Source organism: Teleopsis dalmanni, chromosome 2 (assembly GCF_002237135.1).
Source record: "Teleopsis dalmanni isolate 2A chromosome 2, ASM223713v2, whole genome shotgun sequence".
Lineage (NCBI taxonomy): Eukaryota > Metazoa > Arthropoda > Insecta > Diptera > Diopsidae > Teleopsis > Teleopsis dalmanni.
In genome coordinates, this window is record NC_051847.1 from 199,837,489 (window position 1) to 199,864,654 (window position 27,166).

At 28.3% G+C, this 27,166-nt stretch overlaps 3 protein-coding genes across 4 annotated transcripts; all 3 read left to right on the plus strand.

The window, feature by feature from the left end:
- The first annotated feature begins 1,801 nt into the window (after positions 1 to 1,801).
- LOC119675123 (estradiol 17-beta-dehydrogenase 11-like) lies at positions 1,802 to 7,024 on the plus strand. Of its 2 annotated transcripts, none has more exons than XM_038086311.1 (6): positions 1,802 to 2,018; positions 5,218 to 5,373; positions 6,072 to 6,248; positions 6,325 to 6,397; positions 6,474 to 6,783; positions 6,849 to 7,024. In XM_038086311.1, the coding sequence occupies exons 1-6, from the start codon at positions 1,863 to 1,865 to the stop codon at positions 6,910 to 6,912; spliced, it is 936 nt and encodes a 311-aa protein (XP_037942239.1). In that variant the 5' UTR covers positions 1,802 to 1,862; the 3' UTR covers positions 6,913 to 7,024. The 2 variants fall into 2 exon arrangements, with proteins under 2 accessions (XP_037942239.1, XP_037942240.1); XM_038086312.1 differs by lacking the exon at positions 1,802 to 2,018 and adding an exon at positions 3,626 to 3,744.
- Positions 7,025 to 9,601: 2,577 nt separating this feature from the next.
- On the plus strand, positions 9,602 to 16,702 carry LOC119675124 (estradiol 17-beta-dehydrogenase 11-like). The gene is made up of 6 exons (XM_038086313.1): positions 9,602 to 9,810; positions 15,480 to 15,635; positions 15,700 to 15,876; positions 15,953 to 16,025; positions 16,097 to 16,403; positions 16,476 to 16,702. The coding sequence occupies exons 1-6, from the start codon at positions 9,652 to 9,654 to the stop codon at positions 16,570 to 16,572; spliced, it is 969 nt and encodes a 322-aa protein (XP_037942241.1). The 5' UTR covers positions 9,602 to 9,651; the 3' UTR covers positions 16,573 to 16,702.
- Positions 16,703 to 18,316: 1,614 nt separating this feature from the next.
- On the plus strand, positions 18,317 to 20,830 carry LOC119676544 (17-beta-hydroxysteroid dehydrogenase 13-like). Its single transcript, XM_038087785.1, has 6 exons — positions 18,317 to 18,454; positions 19,717 to 19,872; positions 19,937 to 20,113; positions 20,190 to 20,262; positions 20,334 to 20,646; positions 20,713 to 20,830. The coding sequence occupies exons 1-6, from the start codon at positions 18,317 to 18,319 to the stop codon at positions 20,828 to 20,830; spliced, it is 975 nt and encodes a 324-aa protein (XP_037943713.1).
- The last annotated feature ends 6,336 nt before the right edge of the window (positions 20,831 to 27,166 follow it).

Here is a 27,166-nt window from a genome sequence, read left to right on the forward strand (position 1 = left end):
CGCGGGAATTCAAAAATAAGCCTCTCGGTCTTTTTTGATCAGAAAGTACATCAAATAGAAATGTTCCAGAATATAGATTTTTATAGCTTGAAGTCAAGTTGCAAATTCAAATAGAAATATTTCAACAGTTAAAATGTTGAATTTCATAGCTTGGAATCAAGATACTTCAAATAGATATATTTCAACAATTGAAATGATATTTTACTTTACGGTATGGAGTCAAGATAGAATTATAATATTATCGTCAAACTGACAAAAAGTCATATACCTATACTCGTAATTATGTCCAAAAAAGAAATATATTCTTCATTAAAATTAATTTTCAATAAAGAAGATTTCTGTTCTGAAATGTGCCAAAACCCGGGAATACTTTTTAATATCACAATATATATATTATATAACTTATATATAATATAACATATAATTTAAAATACGAACTATTAGAGATAATCCGCTACTCACACAATACAAACTAATGTTCATTAACTTTTGTCTTATTTAACTTAAGTTGTTGCTGTAGTTCATATGTTAATTGCGAAAGTAGGTATATAGATATGTTAGAAAGTTTACTTAGTAAGCTAGAAAGTAATCTAGAGAAACTGACCGTCCTTTTCTCTCTTAGATTTTTTCTTTTTCTTCTTTATGCTAACTAACGTTTTGGTTTTTATGATATTATAACTTTACTTATTTGGGTGTTTCTCTCAAAGAACCAATTGCCAATTGATTCTATGAAACTGCTATATGAATATTGATCTAAACCGGCTCTCGATAGCAGTCTTAAACTTTAACGTGTGAGTATCTTATAACTAAGTTTCATATGTCAATGTCAAGCATTTGTAAATTTTCATTTTGCTATTTATTAAATAGACGACCTATTGAATAGAAACATTTTAATGTATGTATTAAAACCGCCATAAATTCAGTAAATTCTTTTAATATAAATTCGACGGATTTTTCAGATTATGTTGCAGTCAAGGATAAATTCTATAAACACTTTTAAAGCATACATTAAAGATTAAATCAAGTTTTTAATGATTTATTTAAAATCATAAAAGATCATTAAACGTAAACTTCATCTATTGTGCATTGAATAAATTGTGTAAATATACGAATGGACGATAGCAAATAAAAACAATTTAGAATGGGTAATATTTTGGAAATATTAAGATTTTACTACAAAATAGAACTTCTAGGCATAGTATTTATGGACTTTATTAAAAATACAACAAATTCACCTACATTAAAAACTTAATAAAAATTATTTTTCTGAGTGCAACTGCAACTTGAAAATTCTACTTATTTCCACTAGTTTCTTAAAATTCCTAATTTGTAATTTGTTAAACCGGTATATATATAGAAAATCAAGTTATACGCGAATGCAAGTATGGAATATAAATCAGAGATTGTGATTATGCACATATGTTAACTACAGAGTGCATAAATACTACTCGTATGAACTATAGTAAAAACTATGTATATCACACTACATATCTACTTATTCTTACTGACACTATTCTTACTGACGACCTTAAACTTAATATACCATGCCAATATCAACGTTTAAGAGATTTTTCTTTTACAAAGCGCTGACGAGCTTTTTTTTTATTTATTTATTGACGTATTGTACATTGAGTATGTAATTAATAGTTAATTACAGACACCGGTTACGCAAAAACAAATTTTTTTAATTCACTTTAATATTTAACAATATCTCTGTGCTTTGTCTCTCAATAAAATATTGAATTTGCTATAATTTTAAATAGTTTGTAATTTGAAAATCCAACTCAGTCAAATACAAGCAGCCGCAAGAATCAAACGCTTTTAAAAATATAGGAATATCAATCCATATATATCACAAAAAAATGATGAAACGATGTTCAGAACTTTATTTAGATATGTTAATGATTTTAGTAATGTTAGGAACTCCAATCGCAATGTTTTTGAGTGTAATGTTAAAAATATATAATAGACTTTTTGGATCCAAAAGTGTGAAAAGCATAGCTGGTGAAATAGCAGTGGTAAAGCATAACAAGTATTTTATTATTATTCGTAGTGTGAACAAATAGTAACGGGAATCTCAAAATTGCGCACGCTCTCTCATATTTAGCGGAAAAAAATATGTTTTTGTGTATTGGTTGTACTGACAGTAATATTCATGTAAACTATTATGCTGCTAAGATGCTTAATTTATTCATTTTTTACTTTTTTGAAAAAAAGCAACGAACCCTGAAAACGTTGAAGTACTTGTATTCTATTAAAACTTTTATTTTTCGTCAGAGATGAATCCTTCTGAAATTACAGTCATGTTTCACGTCAGACAGCCGCTAAAAATACAGTGCTCTTGCGTTATTCTGAAATCAGTGACATTTTTGATCGAGCTGCTTATTAAATTTCTCTGACCAGTGACCAGCGTTGCAATATTTAATCAACCAAATATACATAAATATGTTTTTAGTTTTTTTGTGTGAATCAGAGAAACGTCACAATTTTAAAGAAAACCTTTGACAGAGTTATTATATCACAACTACAAGTTAATGAGTATATCACAAAAACGCTCTGATAAAGGTCAAGTAGACATTAAAGTTGACGCGAAAACTAACTATCTAATACGTTTATCAATAATCATAACGTGATAAAAATTAAACAGATCGTGTTCCTCAATACAAAAAGCACTGCAATTCATATTCAAGTTACTATTGTTAAGCGGGTATTACACATCATACTTGGTGCTACGATATGATGCGTTGAAATGGAAATTTGTACCAAGTCTCATGTGTGATAGCAATATATGCAGGAATGACGAGCAGACTAATGGAAATCAAAATATTTTGATTTTTCATCAGACTTGCTCGTGTTTCTTCGTATACAATCAGATTTTTGTCGGATACCGTGTAAATTTCATTCTATTTTATGACATCGAGGCAAAAACATCGTTTAAATGCACGCATGATATTATTTTGTAGTGTTTGTTTTTTTTGCTGAGGAATGTTTAAAAAAATGTCGGCAGAACATGAGTTTAATAGCAAGCTACGTCACACCAAGTTGTAGCACTAAGTATGATGTGTAATACCCGCTTAATAGCAAGCGATGTCGCACCAAGTATGATGTGTAATACCCGCTTTAAATGGCCCTTATAGCAGTTACGGACTTAGCACTTTTGCACATCACTGTGTAACTAAGCGTTATAGCTATATAATTAACTAATTATTTTTAGATATGATGTATTTTTAATATACCTACCTACCTGACTGCATAATAATCTTATTAAATATTAAAATTGAACTTATCACCTTTTCACTTAAAGCCTATATAATTTTTTATTATATATATATATTCTCGAATTAATTATAATGAGTATATAATATAAATGAATTGCAATTAACATACTCTTGTTAGATGAAAATGAGTTTCATTTTATTTTTTCATAGTAGATAATATAGTAGAGCTCAAGCTTCGCGAAAAGTTCTTAAGGTGTTGTTATAAATTTAAATACTTTGTTACTTGAAAATCAAAATCAGTCAATTAGGAACAGTCACAAAAATCAAACAGTTTCTAAAACATAGAAATATCTATATATATCATATAAAAATGAAGAATAGACTTTCAAAAGTTAATTTAGACATATTAATGATTTTGATAATGTTATCCACTCCAATCGCAATGTTTTTGGGTGTAATGTTAAAAATATATAATAGATTCTTTGAATTGAATAGTGTTAAAAGCATTACTGGTGATATAGCAGTGGTAAAACATAACAAATATATTGTTTATGTATATAAATATATATACGGAGTGTAAACAAAAAGTAACAAGAATAGTAAAATTTTGAACGCTTTTTCTTCTTTATCGAATTGAATATTTTTGTGTATTGGTTGCACAACCAGTAAAAATTAGCGTATTCTTCAATTTTTATGTGATAAAATATCAGATCAGAAATATTTCGTGTTAAGTGCAGTAAAGTATTGAAAACGTTGAAGAGAGCTTTCGATGGCTATACTTATCATCACTACGAGTTCATGAGTGATAGAAAGATTTTCAGAAATATCCTGAAGACATTGAAGGTAGCATAGTAGTCGAACTCTAAATCTTTTTAAAGAAATGAAATATTCTTGTACCTTTTTAAACACATCTCGTATGCTCATGTAGTATAAATAAATAATTAATTGCTTAAAGTGAACAACAATTAAAATTTAAGGTCATTGCATGATTAATTATCTAATATTAATTACACCGCTATAGCAAAAGTTCTTTTTTCAACTGAAATGTAATAGAAAGTAATTATATTAAAAAAAAATAAAATATGCGAGTATGAAAGGAATCGACAATTATACGCTGATATTGATTTTATTTAATTGGAAAATAACTAACAAATCTTCATAAAGTATATATGTAAAAACTTTCATTACAAAATTTTAAGTATTGCTCTATGCAGCTTGAACCACACATTGAGACACCTAAAAATTTTTTTTTTGACATTCAAGAACTAATGAGATCTGTTTTAAACAATTATGACATACTTCTTCACATCTAACATCTCCAAACCTTTCTTATTAAACATAGTTTTTCATAGTGCTCAAATCTACACCCCTTTTTTCTCTTAGACAACTGGGTCTCTGCCAATAATGGGGTAAAAATTTAGATTTTAAAATTCAAAAAGTAAATTTAATTTTAAACATTACAAGTTCCTCAATTCCGGATCCTTAATAAACTTGCTACGTATATGTAGATAAACATTTTTACCTTAGACGTATATATAGATAAACATTTTTGTCTTAGACATTTCCTCACAAATTTCTTCACTCTTCTGTTAAAAGAAGAAATTTTTCAAATATACCTTAAAACGATTTTTTTTTCTATAGATGCTCTCCTCAAGAAAAAAAAAGGAAAGTACGTAAAAGATATCTAAAGCGAAAATGTTTTTTTATTAATTCATAAGTTTGGTGAAGGCACAAAATTGCTATATCTTAAACTAAAAATTGATCTTTTAATTCCCCAATTTTTGAATTTTGAACCATTTAAATTATGAATAGACTACAACATATTATATTACAATCATAGATTGTAATATAATTACAATCATAGATTGTAATATAATTACAATCATAGATTGTAATATAATTAGGGTATCCTAATCAATAATAGTAACATAGAGTAATTAAAATGAAATTTTTACTAAATTGTATTCTAGTTTCTTGGTACTAAATTGTGTTCTTTTAGGTTACTGGTGGTGCTCGTGGTCTTGGAAAACTTATATCAATAGAATTGGCTAAACAGGGTTGTCATATTGTAATCGCTGATATCGACCTAAAGCAAGCAGAAGAAACAGCAAATTATCTTAGTGATTCGTATAAAGTCAATGCAAAAGCCTATAAGGTTAGTGAAAAGAAATTAATTATAATTTATTATACTACATTATCTTTATATTTTCCTGACACTATAATTTCAAACTATTGTAAAATTAAATTATAATAGATCTCTTAGATAAAACAGAAACACAAAACTCAGCCCATATTTGTTCTGAGATATGGGCAGCGTTAACGGTACAGTTTTTATAAATGTTGTTATAAAAACAGCGATCAGTATTTGCACATGGTCTATTTATGAAAGAGTGCACTTTTATTAAACACTTTTTATTAAATTATTTGGCTATGGGAATAGTTTATTTCAGTCTATTAGTGTACTCACATATACAGTAAAGAATATAAAAACGTAATTTATTTAAATAAATGAATAACTGTGAGTAACTTACTCTCTAAATTCATCAAGCTAGACTACCAGATTGGATTTGAAAGAAAGAATATTAATGGACAATAATTCAATATATGACTTTAGCCTTTGAACTTAAACATTTTAATAATATGGATTTTCCATAATTACAGATTTTTTTTCGATTGATATCCTACACTTTAGTTAATATTGAAAATAGGCTCTCTCTCCAATATAATTTTTTTTTTCTTGAACCAAGTATTCAACTCACACATATATGACACTTTGATATGGAATATACTTCATAGAGCAAATCTCTACCTTAAAAACTGAACAAAGTAAAATTATATTTCATTTTTACATAGGTAGATGTTTCAAATTATGAGGAAGTAGTGGAGCTCAATAAAAATATTATCCATGATTTAGGAAAAGCTACCATATTAGTAAACAATGCTGGTATTATGTTGTTTACAGATCCTTCAAATCCTGACTGGAAAGAAGTGCAACGTATGATAAATGTTAATTTAACGGCAAACATTTGGGTTAGTACTCGTATAATTATATATAAAACAACTTATTCAATATATTTAATCTTCAATTTACAACTAACACCTTTAGACTAATCGCGTCTTTCTAGAGAATATGAAGGAAGTGGGTAAAGGCCATATTGTTGCTATAAGCTCCGTAGCAGGTTAATATATTTTTATAATTTTACAAATTTTAATAAGTATATAAAAATGTTTAATATTTAATATTTTTGTCTAAAGGTATCACACCTTTCCCTTTTCATCCTGAATATACTAGCACTAAATATGCAATTCGTGGATTAATGCAAGTTTTGAGGATTGATTTAAAAATGGAAGAAAAATTTCGAAATATAAAAACTACATCAGTTTTCCCCACATTTTTGAATACTAATGCGAATATTTTAGAAATGTTAAAATCAAGCACTTTTTCTAAAATAGCAGTAGCACACGATGGAGAAAAAGTAGCAAAACGCATTATTCAAGGTATACTGCAAAATGAGGAAGAAATTTCGGTCCCTGAAATAAAATTAGCTTTCTCAAAATGTACAGAGTAAGTATTAAATATTATATATATGTCTATAAATTATAAAAATATTGTATATGTTTATTTTACAGCTTATGGCCAGTAGAAATCTTTGATCGAATTGTTAAAAGAATACTTTTGAAAGAAGAAAAATAAGATAAAAATGAATTGAAATATATCTCAAATTTCTATTTAAAGGTCTAGTCAACATCATTTCAAGAAAAATTGGAAACTGCTGTTTTCTTTAAACAAAAATAAATTTTTACTACAAAAACAAAAATATTAGAGAGTTTGTTTAATATTATATAAAAATCTTAAGGGGACTCCCAATATACGATGTGTAAAATATTATATGTCATATGCCAGACCTTATCAATATTTAGTAGCTTAACCGTACTAAAATTAAATGTTGCATCTTTAGTGGTTCTGATTGGCTTTCGCCTATTGTCGAGTTCACTCATCAGAATGCCGATTTGTGTCCAGAGTGTAGTAATGGAGTGTCATTTCGTCTATGTCTATAGATAGCATTTCACATATGATATTTTCATATGTGAAATCCTAAGGAACACCAAAATTAGATTTATCAAAATATGTATATATAGATATAGTTATATTTATATTTATATATATTATATTTTATATATCGACATCCACGACATCCACTAGCTGTATCTCTGTACTTTCCAATTGAGATGCTGCCAGTAACTGCCAATAACTTCTTCTTTTTAATCGCACATCAAAGACAAATTTCGAGTACAATGATCCTTTTCATCGGCAAGCCGTCAATGCTTTTAAAAAAATAAGTTTAGTAAATGACTCGAACATGCATTTAGGAGAATATGTTAATTCATATAGTAAAAGATATTTAAAAACAATAAAGAAATTTTCAATTAAAAATGGCTTTTTTTATTACTAGTAAGTTGGTTCCTTCCGTATAGACTCTTCCTTACTATTCTCGTTCTGCATAATCCATGCCGATCATCATCATTCATGAAGCATTATTCATGGTGATAGTATCTAATGTAGTCAAATAGAAGAGCTATGATTATCTGATCACCAAATAAATATGCTCGTGAAAGAAATGCTTTAAGTTTTAAATGAAATAAAAAATGATTTCTATCACCTCGTTGAATATTATGAATAATAGATTTACAATTCAGCCAAACACAAAGTTTGACTTACCTCACTGAAAATAAAAGAGTTGCCACTGTTTGTTTATGTCTATCCCTGTTTGACCATGGCTGTTTTCAAACTACCTTACTGTATACAACTCTACTTGATGTTACCTGACTGAATATGCTTCGATATCATTATATTTCTACAGCAATTCACAAAATTCAATTCATAAAATTTTATTAACTTACTTAATTAAGCACCTACAATATTGAACTTCTTGTTTTAACAGTTTTATACAAATACTTGTATTTTGTGGTCTACATTCAATTTATTAACGATATCATGACTGTTTACATATTAATCTTTAAAACCTATTTGCAATTTTTTGCATATATTTTGGCTGACCCATGCAGAGAACTGCAATAAATGCTCAACACTCGAATCATACTCGAATCATACTTGAATCATACTCAAATGATACTCGAATCATTGACTGTATTTTACTTATACGCAATCTGAATCTTTTATCGTGTATTCTACTTCACCTGATTCATACATACAACTGACAGCATTTATAATGTTGGATACTCTTTTTTAATTTATCATTATTATACTCATAAACTTCAATTCACAACACCAAAATTATCCAAATGATTTATACATTATTCATGAGTACTGTGCATATAATTTTCTAAACTAAAACAAACCCTAATTCAATGCACACATAATTCAATGAACACTAAAAACATTTTCACCAACACAAAAAAAAAACACACACAAATAGTCATTCAATTTCGATGAGTACATTAATTGATTCATACTACTGAATGCTGTGATTCGTGTACGCACTCTTATTACATTGATTCATTAACACCGGAATCATTTTTGTGGCGAATGTAAATGCGTATATGTATCAGGAAAACATTAATACTCATTTATACTTCGTTTTTTATGAGTGTACTCTGAGTATTTAAATTATCACTCATTACAGTTCTCTGCAGCCATATCGCTTACAAATATCCAAAAGCTAAATAAGATAACCTTTATCTGATTGTTGATTGCAATTAAATTACTAGTTATGCTAAAAGCAAAGACTAGCATAAACACTTTCCTTTAATTTATTTCGGTATTTATTTTTATATTTTTACTTATACATCTCTTATAAAAAATTATATTTTTTCCGAAACCTTTTACCAACCATCATGTTAAGTATTAAAAATACAAATAACAACATATAATAAATTACCTTTGTATATAATATTTCAATCTGGAACATCTAAAATCATAACATGCAACTACTCCCTTCTTTTTGCGTTTCGTCTACAAACAGAAACTCAAAGTCAAGCAAACAGCAAAAGCACCGATTACTTTATCTCCAACCGTCTATTTAAATTCGTATTTAGTAATAAATTAGTTATTAAAATAATGATGCGAAACTAATGATTTCAATCTCAATTTTTAAATTACAAATAAGCAAATAACCAAAATATTGCACTGAAATCGCATCTATTTTATATGTAAAAATATATCTCATTATTAAAACAATATAAAAAACATATGTTGCTTATATATAATATACGGGTTTTATAAAATTGATACTTTGCTCTTATATTTTGTATACATAATAATGGCATGACTTAATCGTATTAACTAATACCAACAATTTCAACTTTCGTTGTATGAATACAGCATTCTGTTGCAAAGCTGTTGTTCAGTCAGGTTTTAGCAGTTGAAGCGTTTAAAATTGAAATATATTAAACTAGTACAGATTTAATTAAAATGTCAAAAACGAATACGGGATTAATCAGACCCACTTACAGTGCTCCATTAGTGATTTTACTGACACCCTTAATTATAATTTTTCAAATCCTTTTATATGTTTATCGGGTATTTTTTCCAAAAACAGTTGCGAAAAGTATTACCGGCGATATAGCAGTGGTATTATAATTTATAAAATAAAATTTATCTTTATAATGTGTAAATAAAAGTAAATACATAGTCTCCAGAAGGACTTAATTATTAGATATTAAAATTATGTGTATGAGATGAAAAATAAAAATTCACATAATGTAATAATATATTTACTTATCATTTGGACATTGATCATATGGATCCATAAAAATACAAAGAGAGTAGAGCATATACATCACATATGAACTAAGATAATTATATATAAAATCTATTAATTTATTATATGTGTATGGATTATTTACATAAATACGTGTGTACATTATATGTATAGAGAAAGTACATTATTTTGGAGTGCCAAAAATTTACAAGCTAATTCCATGATCTAAAAAAAATTCAAAACTTGAAAAAAAAAAAAAATTGATAGAGTAAATTTTCAGTATTTACGAGTACCGACATACAGAACTACAAAAAAGTTCTCGTGCAAAAAAAAAGAACATTAAATCAAATACTCAATCATGCTTTAAAAAATGTATCATTCAGATAACTAAAATGATGTAATGATATTTTAATATATATAATAATAACCATTTAATGGATGTCGACCATGTCCTTGTACTTAAATGGGTTCAGAAATTTTCAAATATAATTCAAATATAATTTTTTTTTTCAAAATATACGATTATCATTCCAAAAGAAAATATTTATCTCAAAGTTCATAAAATTTGCATATGTTAATTTTTGGTTTGCATAAATTCATTTTTAATCATTTATTATTATTTTTTTAGTGCTTATTTATCTTAGCAAAATTTAAATGTTTTTTTTTTAAATAAGGTCAATTGGAAAAATGATAACAGAAAACAGTGGTTAATACTATTTTCACACTTAAACTTATCGAACCGGTTATATTTTTATATGGATTTTGCATGAAAAACGACAAATTTTGCTTCATATTTATCGCGTGAATTTCAATAGTGTAAACATAACGAAAAATCACAAATTTTACTTTCATTGACACAGTCCATGGAATTATCACCTTACAAAATGGGTCTGTCCGAAGAGATAGATTCTCAACTCTGCTTAGAAGCAGACTAGATTTTCATTCTCTGACTGGGACAGGGGAGGTCACTTGGTCGAAAACTACTCTTCCTTTCTGACATTAGGAGGTCCTCAGCGGCCGACATTCTGGCTTTCATATAGAAGACGGAATGTCTTCTGTTCGGTTAGGGTCTGTTCCAGTACAAAAGATCAATCATGTTCGCATTGCTCCGTTCCATTGGGAGCTGGTACTCCGTTCATTTCTATTTCTATGAACAGAATTAATTTAACTGCAATTTTGAGACAAATAAGGTTCTCTAAAAATATGATTAAACCCATTTATGTAAAGAATAATATTATTCCTCAAATTAAAAAATATTTACGTTTATGATATATAATTTGACTTATTTGAAGTAACCATTGATGAAATGGATAGTATTTTCTTTGAAATAATTTAAATTTCTTTAGTAAATATTAGAAAATATTGGTATATATTAAAAATGGTGATATTCCCTTGCCTACGTCCTAATAGATTTCTTAGTTTTTTGCAATATTGAATCAACTACCGTAGCTAACACACTTTTAAATGAATTTCCCTGTATATCAAATATCTATTAAAACGCAAAACACTATTATTGATATATATTTGGTTTTAAAAATAATTAATTTTAATGTAAACATTTTTCTCCCTTTAATCTATTATAATTATATTTATTATTCAGATAAACAACTGATGCTTAGTATGCATTATTATTAATATACATAAATTTATAGGCAAATGAATTCAATAATAAATCAATTAGCAACAGAAAAGACGCACGTATATAAAACAAATTCTCAACATCATTTTACAAATTTGAGTAATTAAATCAATCATTTAAAATGTCACAATGCCCATCATATACGTAGTACAACACTTCACTTGTCTTACGCTTGCAATCACTATTCATGTGTTTAAAGATATTCAATAAATTAAATAAAAAGCAAAGTGCCAGCGAACAGCTCTTAAAAAACTGAAAAAATAGTAATTGCCAGCTAACAGCACTACCCATTATTATTAATAAATTTTGAAGATTTTAATAAAAACTTTGTTACCATATTTCAAGCATTGAATGTGTAATAGATTAAACTGTGTTATCATCTTAACAAGATGGGCCTGTCACTTAGACAAAAAATATCGTCAGTGTTTTGAAGATATTGTGACTGTAGCTTATAACTGGGGTTTGGTCAGTGTCATTACATATGCAATGACTTACACGATTACCTATTGCTTAACAATTATCGTAAACAACAACTATGTGCTGATCTTCCAATAGGAGCTTAATCAAGGTATCATAGTTTCATCGGTTCCTATTGATGCTATATGATTCCACATGATTTTTTTCTAGATGATGAACAAGAGTGACGTAAATTCTCTTTCTATGCTGTAAGTTACAGCAGAATTGGTAGGAAACACAACTCCATAATAATATGCTGCAAACATCATCCGGTAAACTGATACCAGATTTGCATCTTCGGTCTAGTGTTGCAATTGAAACGAACTTAATACTGGCTGTTTGTGGCTAGTACGTTTGAATGGGCAAGGTGGTATTCAATGAATTTTAGTCGCCTCTTGTCTTACTTTGGAAATATTCTATCTTATGTTCAGAAAACCGATTTGGACGGAACTTAACGGAAGTTCTGGGCTCAGAGCATCTATTCCATTTGATATTATGAAATCATCAATGAGGAATATTCCAGTATTTTTTTGAAAAGCTTTTTAATTTAGTTTTTATTTTGTTACCAAGTTTCGGAGACATTAGCCAATATGTTACAGAGCTACCTTTAAGACTAATGTGAATAGTATCATATCAGTTTTTCAACATATATTATGTAGGGTATAACTTTTAGATTGGACTAGACTCGGTTATGGTGAATATTTATTTTAAAAATGTTAAGCTTTATAGATCAATACACATTTTTAGAGTTTTACTTTAATGGTTTTTATGAAACATTAATTTATTCATACTAGATTCTAGAAAACAGATTTTTTATTAATAGTAACCGGAAGTCTACAAAACTTCTAGTTATTTAGCATTACTGATTACAACAATTTATTAATCTCTCGGTGTTTTTCAATTACATTTCAAATAATTGAATGACAAAAACACTGCTTGTGTTAACTGATATTAACTAACATTTTTTTTAACCTATAATTATATATAAAACTGCTACAGTGTATCTGAATAAAAAATGTCGAAATAATTTAATTGCAAATATGTTATATTCTGAGCAAAAAATAAAAAAGATATTTCTTGCTTGAATAAATGATTGCTTCATTTATCACTAGTCAAACTAAACAATAATTTGTTTTTTATTACTTTGCGTTATAATAAAATTATACTACCATAAATTAAATTAAATTAAATTAATAAGAAATTATGAACTCATTACAGGTAAAAATAGTTTCCTCGTAGCATCCCACAAATCAAGCAGAGCAACAGACTTTGGTATAGGCAAAGTATAATTTCTTTATAGTTGTTGTAATCTAATAAAAAAGGGTTTTGAATCATTACAGTTTATGTGAAATTGCTTTAAGTTTTATTATTATTAATTTTTAAAATTTAATTAAGCTATAATAAATGAGGTTTAGGTTGGGTTCATACTTTAAACAAACCTAGTCACACATTAAACTGTCAGATACAAAGGTTAGTTAGTAAGTTCAGTTTAAAGGTCTCAAAAAAGTTCAGCATATATTAATAAAGTTATGAATTTTCTAATAAAAAAATTTTCAAAGATTTTTATAATTTTATGTGTTCCAATCGTAATAATCCTAGATGCGCTGGTTAAAAGATTCTAAAAAGTTATTTGAAGTGACAATCAATGTGTATATGGGTCGTTCTTTTACAAACCGGACGGATTTTAACAAAAAATGACCTCATGATCTCCGATTTTATCTGAATTTTTTTTTATGAGCTCCTTTCACAAAATAAGAAGACCCGTATCTCGGGAAAAATTTTTGTGCCAATTCTCAAAACCCCATGGGTCCATATCTTCCATATCTTCTAAATCACAACATTTTTTTCCCGAGAGTATAAAAGGAGCTCATTAAAAAAAAATTCAACCAAATCGGAGATCATGAAGTCAAAAAGATGTCCGAGTTGTAAAACAATGACCCATATACATTAATGCATATATATCTCATTAAAGTTGTTGTTATTCAAAGTTTATGATATAAATAATAAAATAACTTGTAATGAAGTTTTGATACATCAATACCTAGTTAATGGTCTCTAAATAATAATATTTAAATGGTAGGAATTTTTAGTCACTAGAACGAAACGATGTTGCTAAAGAATAACATAATGACAAAATTCTGATTTTGGTTTACCATCTTAAGAGGATATATTTATAAGCTGTGGCGATTGTTACAGATAATTTCAAAAAACATATTCCTACCATATACTATTTAAATACAATGTCCACACCACCTTTCAGGTAAGCATATCTTGCACGAACTTACTTTCTTAAGAAATTAGTTCTCAAACTTTAACTTTAATCTATATTCCTTTTGATACGCTAAAATGACTACTGCGATTTCATTCCTATGCCACTAACTTTTTACCAAAACTATAAAAACTAGATAAATATACCAACTGATGCAATGAAATTGGATGAAGTTAAACCCAAATCTTCATATATAATAAGGAGTTGTTCATTGTATGAACTAAAACTTATTCTTTAGCAGATTGAAAGTTTGCTTTATTTTATATGACAGCACGACTTTGCCCTTCAAAATGGTAAGGCTGAGAATATTATGTGATAGCTGCATAATTTTGTTTACCGCCAGAAATAAAGTACTCAACCAAAACCTTTTCATCTTGTTACGAATCAGAGACTTCACCACAGATATAATATTCACCCCCAACTAAGAATTCATTTTTAACACAATAAATCCGTTAAGCTCACTGTATTTTTACACACTTAATAGCTTTCGTAATACCTTTACGAACACACTCCTAAGCTACGATCAAAATACCATCAACTTTGCCTGGATAAATATAGGATTTCTGATCACAATTACGTATCTAATCCAAAAGGAGAATACTGTACTGGGAAATTTTGTAGTTATTCTGATTTAAAACAATTCATAACTAGCTTTACAGGCAAAACTGAACACCCTTTTATGGATCAAAGTCAGTTGCAAGTCAAAAAATCGAGAATATCTTCAATACTCCGCAGTTTGATTGCAAGTTTTATTTTTAAAAGAAATAGCACTTTTATGAATATTTTACTTGGAAAAGTTTGTCTGTTACTATTGATAAGATATTTTAAAAAAACATTTCATGCATAAATGGCAACTTTTACAGCTACTTATAACTTCTTACATCTACATCTCATAGCTCTTAATATATGTTTGACTATATGTAGTTCAAATTAAACAATATATTATAAAAAATAAGTTCATTAAAATTAATATTAAGGTTTCACACGGAATGAAATGAAAATGAATCCGTAGAATATTATACTAAATAAAAACAATAACGAAAACTTGAATATTTAAATATAATGCTCTTATTTCAAGAAGTTTTGTAAAAAACATTTAACATTCTAGTTTTAGCATAAGCTGAGTATTCGAAATAAAATATAATCACATAAATTATGAAATTATTTGCCTATAGGTAACTGGGGGAGCAGGAGGTCTTGGCAGAGCTATTTCTGTGGAACTCGCTAAACAAGGTTGCCACATTGTGATTGTTGATGTCAATTTTGAGTTAGCGGAGCAAACGGCGACATCCATTCATGAAAAATATAAAGTGAAAACGAAAGCTTATAAGGTTTGACATTATAATACATTTAAATTTATAGAATATATATGTATATAAGTTATTCTGGGTTTAGGTCGATGTTACAAACTACGACGAGGTAGTGGAACTTAATAAAAATATTAGCAATGATATAGGAAAAGCCACCATTTTAGTAAATAATGCTGGTATACTTTCATTATCTGACCCTTTCAATCCCGATCCAATAGAAGTTCAAAGAATGATTAATGTTAACTTGACATCACATTTTTGGGTATATATTTTTTTTACATTCGCACAAGATTCAAAGGGTAAACTATTATTCTTCATATTAATTTTAATCACTTTAGACAAATCGTGTATTTTTACAAAATATGAAGGAATTGAATAAAGGTCACATTGTTGCTATAAGTTCTGTTGCAGGTTAATAATGACATTTTTTTTATGATTTTTTAATTCAATAAATATTTATTAACTTATCCTTTTGACTTAAGGTTTAATGCCTCTACCTTTCAATGCACAATATACCAGTACGAAATATGCAGTACGTGGATTAATGGGTGCTTTAAAACTGGAGTTGGTGATGCAAGAAAGGAGGTGTATTAAAACGACAACAGTTTTTCCAACATTCTTAGATACAAATTCAGAAGCTGTAAGACTTCTTGAGAAATCTAATTCTAATAAAATCTTTATTTTGCATAACGGCGAAGAAGTTGCCAAGCGCATTATCCAAGGCGTACTGCGAAATGAAGAAATTATTGCAATTCCTGATATAGCATCACTGTTCACAAGATGCCTAGAGTAAGCATAAATATAACTTAAACACTTTAAAAATTATGTGTAATCCAATATATATAATCCAATTTGAAACAGGTTTTGGCCACACGATATCATCGCTTTTTTTATCTCAATGACATATTCAAAAAATGTAAGTAAAGAATTCAAGGATCTGGCGAAAAAAAAACTATAAAAATTAGTTAAGAATCCCATTATTATTTTAAATATTGTTAATTATTATTGTTTAATAATGTATATTAATAAAACTTGTATTATTGGTTTAAAGTTATGGAAAAGTTATGTATATTAATAAATCTTGTATTATTGGTTTAAAGTTATGGAAATCTATTAGCGTTTTATTTTTGGACCAACATTTAAGTTAGAGGTAAATAAGATGTCTTACAGATATTATAATTTAAATCATATGAAACATGTTTTTACACCATATATTTGCATAAATATACAACGCTAATAATCGTTATAATCAATATATACTACCACCATATATTTTTTGTACAAAAGTATCACACTAGCTATACTATATATACTAGCTCTAACCATACAAATTGTGGATTGATGCAATTTTTAAGGTTTCATTTCAAAAAAAAAAAATTCCTAAAAATAAAAATATGCATTTATCCATTCAAAAAATGCCGAAAACTCTTCGTATAAACATAGAGAAGTTCCAAGGGAAGTTCCTTTAAAGACAAATATATTCAAAAATCAACTATATTACGAAGATGAAATGTGAAGAGCAATTAATATGGCTAAAAACAATAAGGTTCTTTCACCAAACAATTCACCAAACATAATTTTTAAAGTTATTGATGATGGAAACTTAAATATATAATATGTATATATATAATATGTTGACAAAATTTACAACACTGAAATAATTCCATTACTCATATTATGTTGAAGCTATTTGAGCCAGTGCACTTGAGCACTTTTAGTCTTTCTAAACTCGAGATATTTTCAAAACCCGACCTCAGATTTGCATACCTCCCCGAGGAGCCTGTAACCATTCCATTGCTTAATAGCATCAGTGATTAAAGGTTGTTAAATTTAAAATTTCTTGAAGTTATTCTAATGAAAATATCGAATGAATGAGAGAAAAGATTGAAAAGTGATCTGTTAGTTTAGGAGAAAGAACTGGCACCAGATTAATTAAACCCTGCACACTTAATGGATTACATCAGTACTGTTTTGAATCACTCTGTTCAATGTATTCTTAAATATAATTTGCTCGGAAGTAATCATATATATGTAATAGCGGTACATATTCTGCTGACCAGATAAACTTAACTAATTCCAGTATCTGGTAAAAAATGTAGTCGATATCAATCAAATTTACAATCTCAAGGCTATCATCTCAAAACCAAAATAGACGATTCTGTTTAAAAAAACAAATTTTTGTAATGTAATTATGATTTAAGAAATATTAAGAATCTGAACATATTCTCCATATTGAAATATTTGGAACCATTGTTAAATGATGACCAGAGCTCCTACCAGTAAACCTAATGGAGATTGGAAAATTTTAAATTTCACTTTGAATAAAACTCTCTTAAATTGAGACAATTTGTACCAGTATCAAATCTTCAGTTGAGAACCTATGAAATTTTCATTAAAATAATAACTTTTGAAGCGTAAATCTAACAGAAGGGAGCTATAAAACATTTTCTTTTGATATCATTATTTTAATTAATTAATAAAAAACTATCACTTTATTATTGACATAAAATATTCAAGATAATTTTGTGATACATTTTTTAGTATATAGCTAAAAGATTAATCGTTTTAATTAAAAATTAATAATGGATTAAAGGTTAAAAATGAAATAATAAATAAATGGATTCTTATATGATGTTTAGTTCAATCGAAACTGTTGTGTTGAGATGTTTTTACAAAAAGTACGGACTATCATAAAAGATAATATGAATTTCCTTTTAGATCAACTTGGAACGATTTTGATAAATTTATTTATTATTATCGCGATATTGTTAGATGTGTTATTTAAAATTTACCAAAAACTTTTTGGAAGTGTTAAAAGTATTTCTGGAGAAATTGCTGTGGTAATTTGTGAATAATATATACAATATATATACATATCTATATACATATATATGATATATATAACATATTGTGAACCAATATATAATAAATGCAGTACATTTAATCTCTAAGTACATATATTGAAATTTAATAAATAATAATTTTGTTATGAACTTCAGATATATCATCAACAATATATAAAATTATTCATTCTATTTAATCTAATCTGAAATATTTATTTAAGACTAATTACGCACTGGGTAGTAAAGAATTTACAGCATACTAGTTGGACACAGAATCAGTAAGTACATTACAGTACTTAAGTACACAGTAAGTGTACTTATTTGGACTCTTGTTGATGTTCGGCGAGAGTATAAGATATGTCCGTACTAATATGGAATAGTGGAAATGATTATAAAACGATGGATACAATTCGACTTTGCTAATTAAGATGTAGCGAATATGGGCAACAAGTAACCATTTATGTAATATAATTATTCAGCAAAATGATAATCAGCCATAAACTTTTCACCCCATTAAAAATCAGAAACTTCACCGCAGATAGAATATTTACTCTCCGGCTAGACACTTACTTCTAGTGAAAAAAATTTATTAAGCTCACGTAATTTATTTAATTAATTTATTTTTTCAACGGTTTGAAAATGTTTGAAAAAATAATGGCTAAAAATTGTTTCTAGAACGAATGTAAGCACAAGTAATTTTTTTGTTTGATTTTAAAATGTAATGTTTAGTATCAGAATTGTCATCACATTTATTAGGACTAAGCGGCACTGATCTGAGTCTTAGAATAATATTAAGATGAGGCTTATAATTGAATATTCTGAAATCAAAAACTTCTTATATAGCGAGTTCCTGTACTTTATTGGAAAAACTAAATTTTTTGTTGGGTCAGAGTCAGTTGCAACTCAAAAAATTAGCAATGTTCGCAGTACTCTGCGCCAATAGGAACTTCCGTTTCTATTATATATTAGGTCTGTTCCACGAGCTACACGTAGTAAAACTCAAGTAAAACAGAAGTAAAATTTACATGAAAGTACACGAAAATTTGTAGATGGAACACACTTGTATATACAAAGTGTTACTCGTAGTAAAACTCAAGTAAAATTTACTCAAAAATATACGAGGGAATATTATATCAAATAAAAACAATAACGAAAACTTGAATATAACCCCCTTTCCTTCAAGAAGTTTTGTAAAAAAAACGTTTGAGTATTCGAAATATGTGATTATGTACATAAATTATTAAATTATTTGCCTATAGGTAACTGGGGGAGCAGGAGGTCTTGGCAGAGCTATTTCTGTCGAACTCGCTAAACAAGGTTGCCACATTGTGATTGTTGATGTCAATTTTGAGTTAGCGGAACAAACGGCGAAATCTATTCATGAAAAATATAAAGTGAAAACGAAAGCTTATAAGGTTTGACATTATAATACATTTAAATTTATAGAATATATATGTATATAAATTATTCTGGGTTTAGGTCGATGTTACAAACTACGAAGAGGTAGTGGAACTTAATAAAAATATTAGCAATGAAATAGGAAAAGCCACCATATTAGTAAATAATGCTGGTATACTTACATTATCTGACCTTGTCAATCCCGATCCAATAGAAGTTCAAAGAATGATTAATGTTAATTTGACATCACATTTATGGGTATATATTTTTTTTAGATTCGCACAAGATTCAAAGGATAAAATTTTATTCTTAATATTAAATTTAATCACTTTAGACAAATCGTGTATTTTTACAAAATATGAAGGAATTGAATAAAGGTCACGTTGTTGCTATAAGTTCTGTTGCAGGTTAGTAATGACATTTTTTTTATGATTTTTAAATTCAATAAATATTTATTGACATATCCTTTTGACTTAAGGTTTAATGCCTTTGGTTTTTAGTGCAGAATATACCAGTACGAAATATGGAGTACGTGGATTAATGGAAGTTTTAAGATTGGAGTTAAAAATTATAAAGGGGTGTCAAAACATCAGAACAACAACAGTTTTTCCAGTATTTTTAGATACAAATGCGGCAATTCTAAAAAAAATTCAGAACATAAATATGTCGAACATATTTTTATCAATACAGAGTGGTGAGAAAGTTGCCAAACGCATTATTCAAGGATTGCTGCGGAATGAGGAAAATATAACAATTCCTGACTTGGTATCAGCATATACAAAATACATAGAGTAATTATATATGTGGTTGTTATTGTGTATTAATAATAATTTAATATTTTTCACAATTTCTAATAGAATTTCACCAAATAAAGTCAATAGTTGGTTTGCATCAATTATGTATTCTAAACATGAAATCAAATTACTTAAGGAACAGGAAGTACAAAAACTACAAAGGCCTGAAAATATCACATAAAATATTATTTAAAACTACATATAATAGTTTTTGGTTTATAAAAATATATAAAATATATAAAATTTATTTTTTTATTTTTTTGGTGGTATGCCCTAAGTTTGCACAGACAAAAATCTATCCCTCTCATATGTCAGACTGTTTCCTCGGCGGCACTTTATTTGTTTAAGGTAGGACCCGTATATTGGTTATCAATTGATCACTTTCGATGATTAGGTCACAAGCTAACGAAATGATTCGTTAGCCTGTGTTTAGATGTGGCTTAGATTTATTTCTTTATCTATTCTTCGTAAACTATTATTATTCTAACAATATTATTATTCTATTGTTAAATTAACTAAAAACTATAAATTTGCTTCTAAGCAAAATTAATATTTTCTAGCATTCATATCTATGGGCGTACCCAGGGTCGAAATTAGCGGGCGCTGATATACTGATATGATATTATGTATTTTAAAGTGTGCTAAGGTACTTTTTACTACTTTTTTCTTTTTCTTTTTGGCTTATATTAGCTAATATATTTCACGCCTAGTTCATTGAAAACTTGAAAATTAGATTTAGTTCACAAAAAAGTCGTTTTTATTTGTGCCCCTACCTGTGTACGCCCATGTTCATATCTGCAAATATAAAGATATTGGGTGATAAGAAAATATCCGTCTTTTTTTGAGACAATTTTGAAGAAATTGAAAAATTGCTCTAATGAAAATGAATGTTATAAAGTTTACATTTGTCATTTTTATTCAAGAGTTTTGTCATTCTTCGGGTAGTTTCATAAGTTCCATCAATGTAGCACTTCTGTGATTTATCGGCGAAATACTTGACCAAATGAAATAGAAATTTCCGGAACGAGTTCAAACAAACTATTGCTAGGTCCGCACTTTACTCATAACAACTTCATTGTAAACCGTATAAATTTTTTGTTATATATTTGCATCAGTTTCACCTGTCATATACTTATATTGTAGTATTGTAGTAATAAAGCATCATCTATCGTATTTGTTCAGATATTTCATTCGGTTTTAAATCAATATAACTAAAATATTAGCTTTCTAACACATATTCATTGACATAATCGGGTTAATGCTGCTAAATATATGGATACCACCAGTAGCAGAAAACAGCGATTACTTTTTATATCACCTATTATAAATGTAGCATACGACAACTGATGTTTTAATTATATTTTATCTATAGAAACTTAATTTTTTTCTTAAAGTAGAATTTATTCATTTATATACTTATACACTGTGATATACTAATAGATAAATATAGGTTGCCTGCAACAGATAATGAATTATTATAGCTTTTGTCAGAATATTCTTAATTAGCAGCCACAATAAAACCGATTGCACTTCTTAAAATAGCACTATTAAACACTTTCAACTAAAGAACTATTTTTACTGATCCAGAAAAAGTCGTTATAAAAATAATAAAAACATGTGTTTTCTAAATCTATAAAAAAAACGTTCCCCAAACCGACCCCATATGAAGGAAATCATTTTAATTTAAATAAAAACAAGTCTAAATATATTAAAGGGCACTCTAACCATTTAAAAGAACAAAAAACAAAATGCATTAAAAATATAAAAAAACTAAACTCTACAAAACGTTGAACCAATCAAATCAATTTGCTATACAAATGCATATACAAAAACAAATAGAAGAAAATAAAGAAAAACCACAACAACAAATTGAATGATAGCTAAAATATGCAAGCAGCGTTAAATGATCCCAAACAAAAAATTCGTAACGACACACTTGCACAAGGAAACAAACGCAAACAACAACAAAAGCAATAACGACAGTAGCTGCACACACAACAATTTCTAATTAGAATTATGACATTTGGAGCATATTAAAGACCCCCAGCACCTGATAAAGTTGTTTGGCTTTGTGTTTGTTGTTATTATTGTTGTTGTTGCTTGAAGAGTTTAATGTTTACATTGAATTGTGCAATGATATTTTTAAGTGTGTAATGTACACATGCGCATCAATAGTGCACCCTCGATCATTGAGGCTGGGTACGAGCGGCTTAAGTTTGATTGCTTAAAATAGCTTCTAATAATAGACACAAGCCAGTCTACTGTGTAGTCTAAACACTCAAGTTTGTGTAAGTTTTTATTGCTTTGAAGTGTTGAACGTTATGGAAGCAGTTATGCATATATTTCTGCTATATTTTATCTATTTTATCTTTGCACTTTGACTATTATTCACACGGCGTAATTTTAACTGAATTATTAATTTATATATAATATTAACATATATAATAAAGAAGAACCAGAATAAAACAGATTACTGGGATAATGTACCAGGATTAACATAATCCAAATCACTTATTGGTACCTATAACAATAAGAGATTGTATGAACCTATTAAAAGAAAACTTAGAATCCTAACAGGAATCCTAACAAGGACTCTAACACTGTAAACTAAAATACCATCTTACGAGATAGGGTATACATACAGATGCAAACTGAATGCCCTGCGCTATCACACATACGGAATATCAGAAATGATATATTTCCAATGCATACAATCGCAAATGAGGACTTGGACCTTACTGCCGAAAATCATGCGATCTATGCTAACGCAAACCACTATACCAGTTTATGGATAGAGTTGAGGCTAAAAAACTTCTACATACGAGGGTGGTTTGATAAGTCAGTGACTTTTTGAATAAAACAAATTTTTTTCACCTTTAATCACCTTTTAGCTTGATACATTTAGTGCAGCGTTTTTAGTCCCTCCAAATAATAGGTTTTTTCAAAGCTCTCAAAATACGCGTACGTTTCGATAATGACTTCTTCATTCGACTCAAATCTCTAACAGCCCAACCATTTCTTTAGGTTTGGAAACAGAAAATAGTCGCAGGGGTCTAAATCTGGAGAATATGCTGGATGGGGTAGCAGCTCGTATCCCAAATCGTGGATTTTGGCCAGTAATGCTTAATCAACACACGAAATTCACTTATTTTCATTTTCGTAAACTGAACGATGTAGCTTGCTCAAAATTAGAAAGTTGCCCACTGATAGATTACAGCTGACGGTAGAACTGTTGCATTTGGAGTAACTGCGCGAGAAATTCAAAAGGACTTATCAAACCGCCCTCGTATATTTATGTATGTATAGATATATCAAATATCTATTTCCTTTAATAGCAGTTAATGCAATTAAAAGACAAAAATCAAACAAATCTTTTGCTAATAAAAATTTAATTGTAGTTCCGGCATTCCATACTTATCAATTATTAGTTCGATAAGTGATAAAAAAACGACTTTATTGAAAAAAATATGTAAAAATTATATTGTAATTAATTAATTAAAATTAAAAGCTTAATTTATGCGATAGAAAAATATAACAACCACACAAACTCTGATATGATAATTTGTATCTTTTACATTTACTCTGATTCTGAATTTATTGGTTGAATTGCTGTGTATGCCATTTTTCATGGAGAGCAGCTATGGATTTTATGTTAATGACAGTTGACAGTGTAAACTTAATAAAATTGCAATATATAAATGTACATAAAATAAATAATTATTTTTTTAATTTTACAATGGCATAAACGTTCTGCCGTTGCGCTTATAATGAAAAGGAAAAGATTTATTGCCAACAGCAATTAAGAAATCGCTGAGCAGTAAACGATTGCACTGTAAGTAAGCAGAACTATAAATACGTACGCACTCTGACATAATATACTCATATATAGATTTACAGATATTCTATATGAAGTGGATTAATATAAAATTTTATTAACGCCACATTTTCCTCATGAAAATGGCTTTCAATTCCCTCTGCCTGCAGTCATTCAATGATGGATTGAATAATTTCTCATAAATCCTTTAACATTTTTCGGTTCGTTACGTCGTTAAAAGGTGTTAAGCCATTTTAATTTTCATTTTACCCCTAAAGAGCATTAAATAAAAATTGTTTTCTATTCCATAAAGAAATATTAGAATAATTCTAATAACTTAATTCCATATGTGTGTAAGTACAGTATGAGAAAATGTCTGTGTGAAATATTAATATTTTTAATGGAACCAATACTAGATTTTGCGTGGGATGCAATCATGTTGAAATACAAAAATTCTTCATTAATGCTGCAGCTAAAGTGCATTCTTAACCACTCATCTAGTTTTTACCGTTTCCCCAATCAATACTTCTTAGTCATTTACACTAAATCGGCCAACATCAGTTTTACTTGTAGCAAGCCAGCAAGCAAGATTATTAACTTTCCAAACATTAGTTTCTAACCGAAGTTTCGAAACAGAATTTACATGGCACTAATTGGAGTAAAGAAATGATATATCAAAAGCTAACCCTCATATGAATCAGAAATTGGGCAGAGAAACAAAAGTCAACCAAATACTAAAAGTTCGGATCCTAACCTTTCTCGAAATATGAGATCATTACTCTGAGTAAAAGCAATATAAGAAAATTGTATACCTTTGAAGAAAAACTTCGCAGAAAAATGTATTATCTTGACGATAAAAATCAGATTAGAAGATACCAATACAGCAACAAAATAGGAAACTGGTATAAGTTATTGTTACTACAATTAAAATAAAGAGATTGAATTTTACTAAGCGCATGATGAGAGCAAGTAATGATTACTCACCATAAACAATATTGCAAACATTGAGCTATTTCGATCAAGGCAGAATAATCCTCACATAAAGATTATTAATTATTCAATAATAGGTTATGAATACACCCCGATCTAAAAGTGCTATTGTGCACCTTACATCTCAACTAAAACAATTCTAAACTGTTTATAAATCTCGTTATTTCTGTGAATTTGATTTTACTTATTTAATTTGGGACCAAGATCCCGCTTCCAAGGTAGTCAAGTCTACGTCTTGCCACCGCTGAGCAGTTGTATAGAAAATGTACTAATGTTTCTGTCTGCTCATGACAGAGTTGACAGAAATCACTTTCTACCGCCACTATATTCTTCATGTGGTAATTGAATTCACAGTGTCCTGTAAGAAGGTCAGTGCAGAGTTTATCATTTCTGCTAAGGTTAAGGATACCATTAACTTTGATGTGTTCAAAATTAATCAATCTTTTTGACTGTTTCGGCTCTCCAGTGTTCAAATAGATTTCATGTCTCCCGTTCACATATTAAGTTATTTGTGGAACAGAAAGCTCTGGACTATTGGTAGAAGTATATGCACCCATGTTTGCTAGGAAGTCTGCTATTACATTGTCCTCATGTCCCGGTACCCACATAAGAGTAACACAGTTTCCCGATGCTATAGTACTGAGAAGTTGATGGACCTCTGCCTTAAAAAGGAAGCGGGTTTTCCCTTTTCACATAAAGGTACTATATCTCTATATACTGTAGATTGAAAAGAATAAGGGAATACAAAAAACATAAATTTGAGAAACCAAAATAAAAGGAAGAGTTGCTGATGCGGGTAAAGACCAAAGGTGGGTTTTAAATATGTTGTGGATGTATGTAGTATTATATTTGCAACCCAACCCAATTTTTTTTCTTAAATGTCATTTCAATTTTATTTTGTTGCATCAGAACCAGAATCTCAGTATTTGTTCAGTATTATTAATTCAGTATTGTCCTGTTTCTAGTCATATGGGACCCGCAATTCTGTTTTTGAACTGTCATTCCGTTGCTCATAGATGATCGATTAGTAAATATTTAGCATTTAATGATCTAGTCTATACCTATTGTCAATTGTTTTGACAAGAATACGATTTTCGATTTAAAATATATAAGTAAAGAATATTTTTTGGAGGTTGATTTGTTCTTGAGAAGAATGAGTATCAATTCAGGGTATGTTTCCAGAAAGTATGTGTAGACTCTAGAGTAGTGAACGTAAGAGCCTAGATATTTGATCCAATGATCGTTTTTATTGAATCGAAATTCTTAAAGCCTTCTTAGAGACCTCAAAAATATATTTTTTATTGGAAATATAAATATTTTTATGATCTCTTTCTTTTATCGAGTTATTGTAAAATATACTGATGCAAACATTTTTCTCGATAGTTATACAAATCATAAACAAATCTTTCTTTTCAAATTGTCCATTCTTTAAAATATTATCAGTTCTTGTATTATTTGTTTTCGTTGAAACTAAATATTAATATCGTTTAAATTAATAGAGAGTGAGGAAGAGTGGGACTAAAAGAGAGAGAGAGAAAAAGAGAAATAAACATTTTCTGCTATTGAATTTTATTTTTGAATTCTTAATAATTAACAAAATACAATTAAAGAGAGAATCTATAAATTTCAAAGTAATGGGTGATAAAAAACAAATTTTTTATGTTTAATCTCTGTATTGACATATAACATACATCAAAAAGAAAGCTACAAGAT

Coding starts and splice junctions, on each gene's coding strand:
- LOC119676544 (XM_038087785.1), top strand. CDS start 18,317: ATGAATTTCCTTTTAGATCAACTTGGAACGATTTTGATAAATTTATTT. Junction 20,114..20,189: donor ATTTGACATCACATTTATGG/GTATATATTTTT, acceptor TAATCACTTTAG/ACAAATCGTGTATTTTTACA. Junction 20,263..20,333: donor TGCTATAAGTTCTGTTGCAG/GTTAGTAATGAC, acceptor TTTTGACTTAAG/GTTTAATGCCTTTGGTTTTT.
- LOC119675124 (XM_038086313.1), top strand. CDS start 9,652: ATGTCAAAAACGAATACGGGATTAATCAGACCCACTTACAGTGCTCCA. Junction 9,811..15,479: donor TTACCGGCGATATAGCAGTG/GTATTATAATTT, acceptor ATTTGCCTATAG/GTAACTGGGGGAGCAGGAGG. Junction 16,404..16,475: donor CTGTTCACAAGATGCCTAGA/GTAAGCATAAAT, acceptor AATTTGAAACAG/GTTTTGGCCACACGATATCA.
- LOC119675123 (XM_038086311.1), top strand. CDS start 1,863: ATGATGAAACGATGTTCAGAACTTTATTTAGATATGTTAATGATTTTA. Junction 6,249..6,324: donor ATTTAACGGCAAACATTTGG/GTTAGTACTCGT, acceptor TAACACCTTTAG/ACTAATCGCGTCTTTCTAGA. Junction 6,784..6,848: donor GCTTTCTCAAAATGTACAGA/GTAAGTATTAAA, acceptor TTTATTTTACAG/CTTATGGCCAGTAGAAATCT.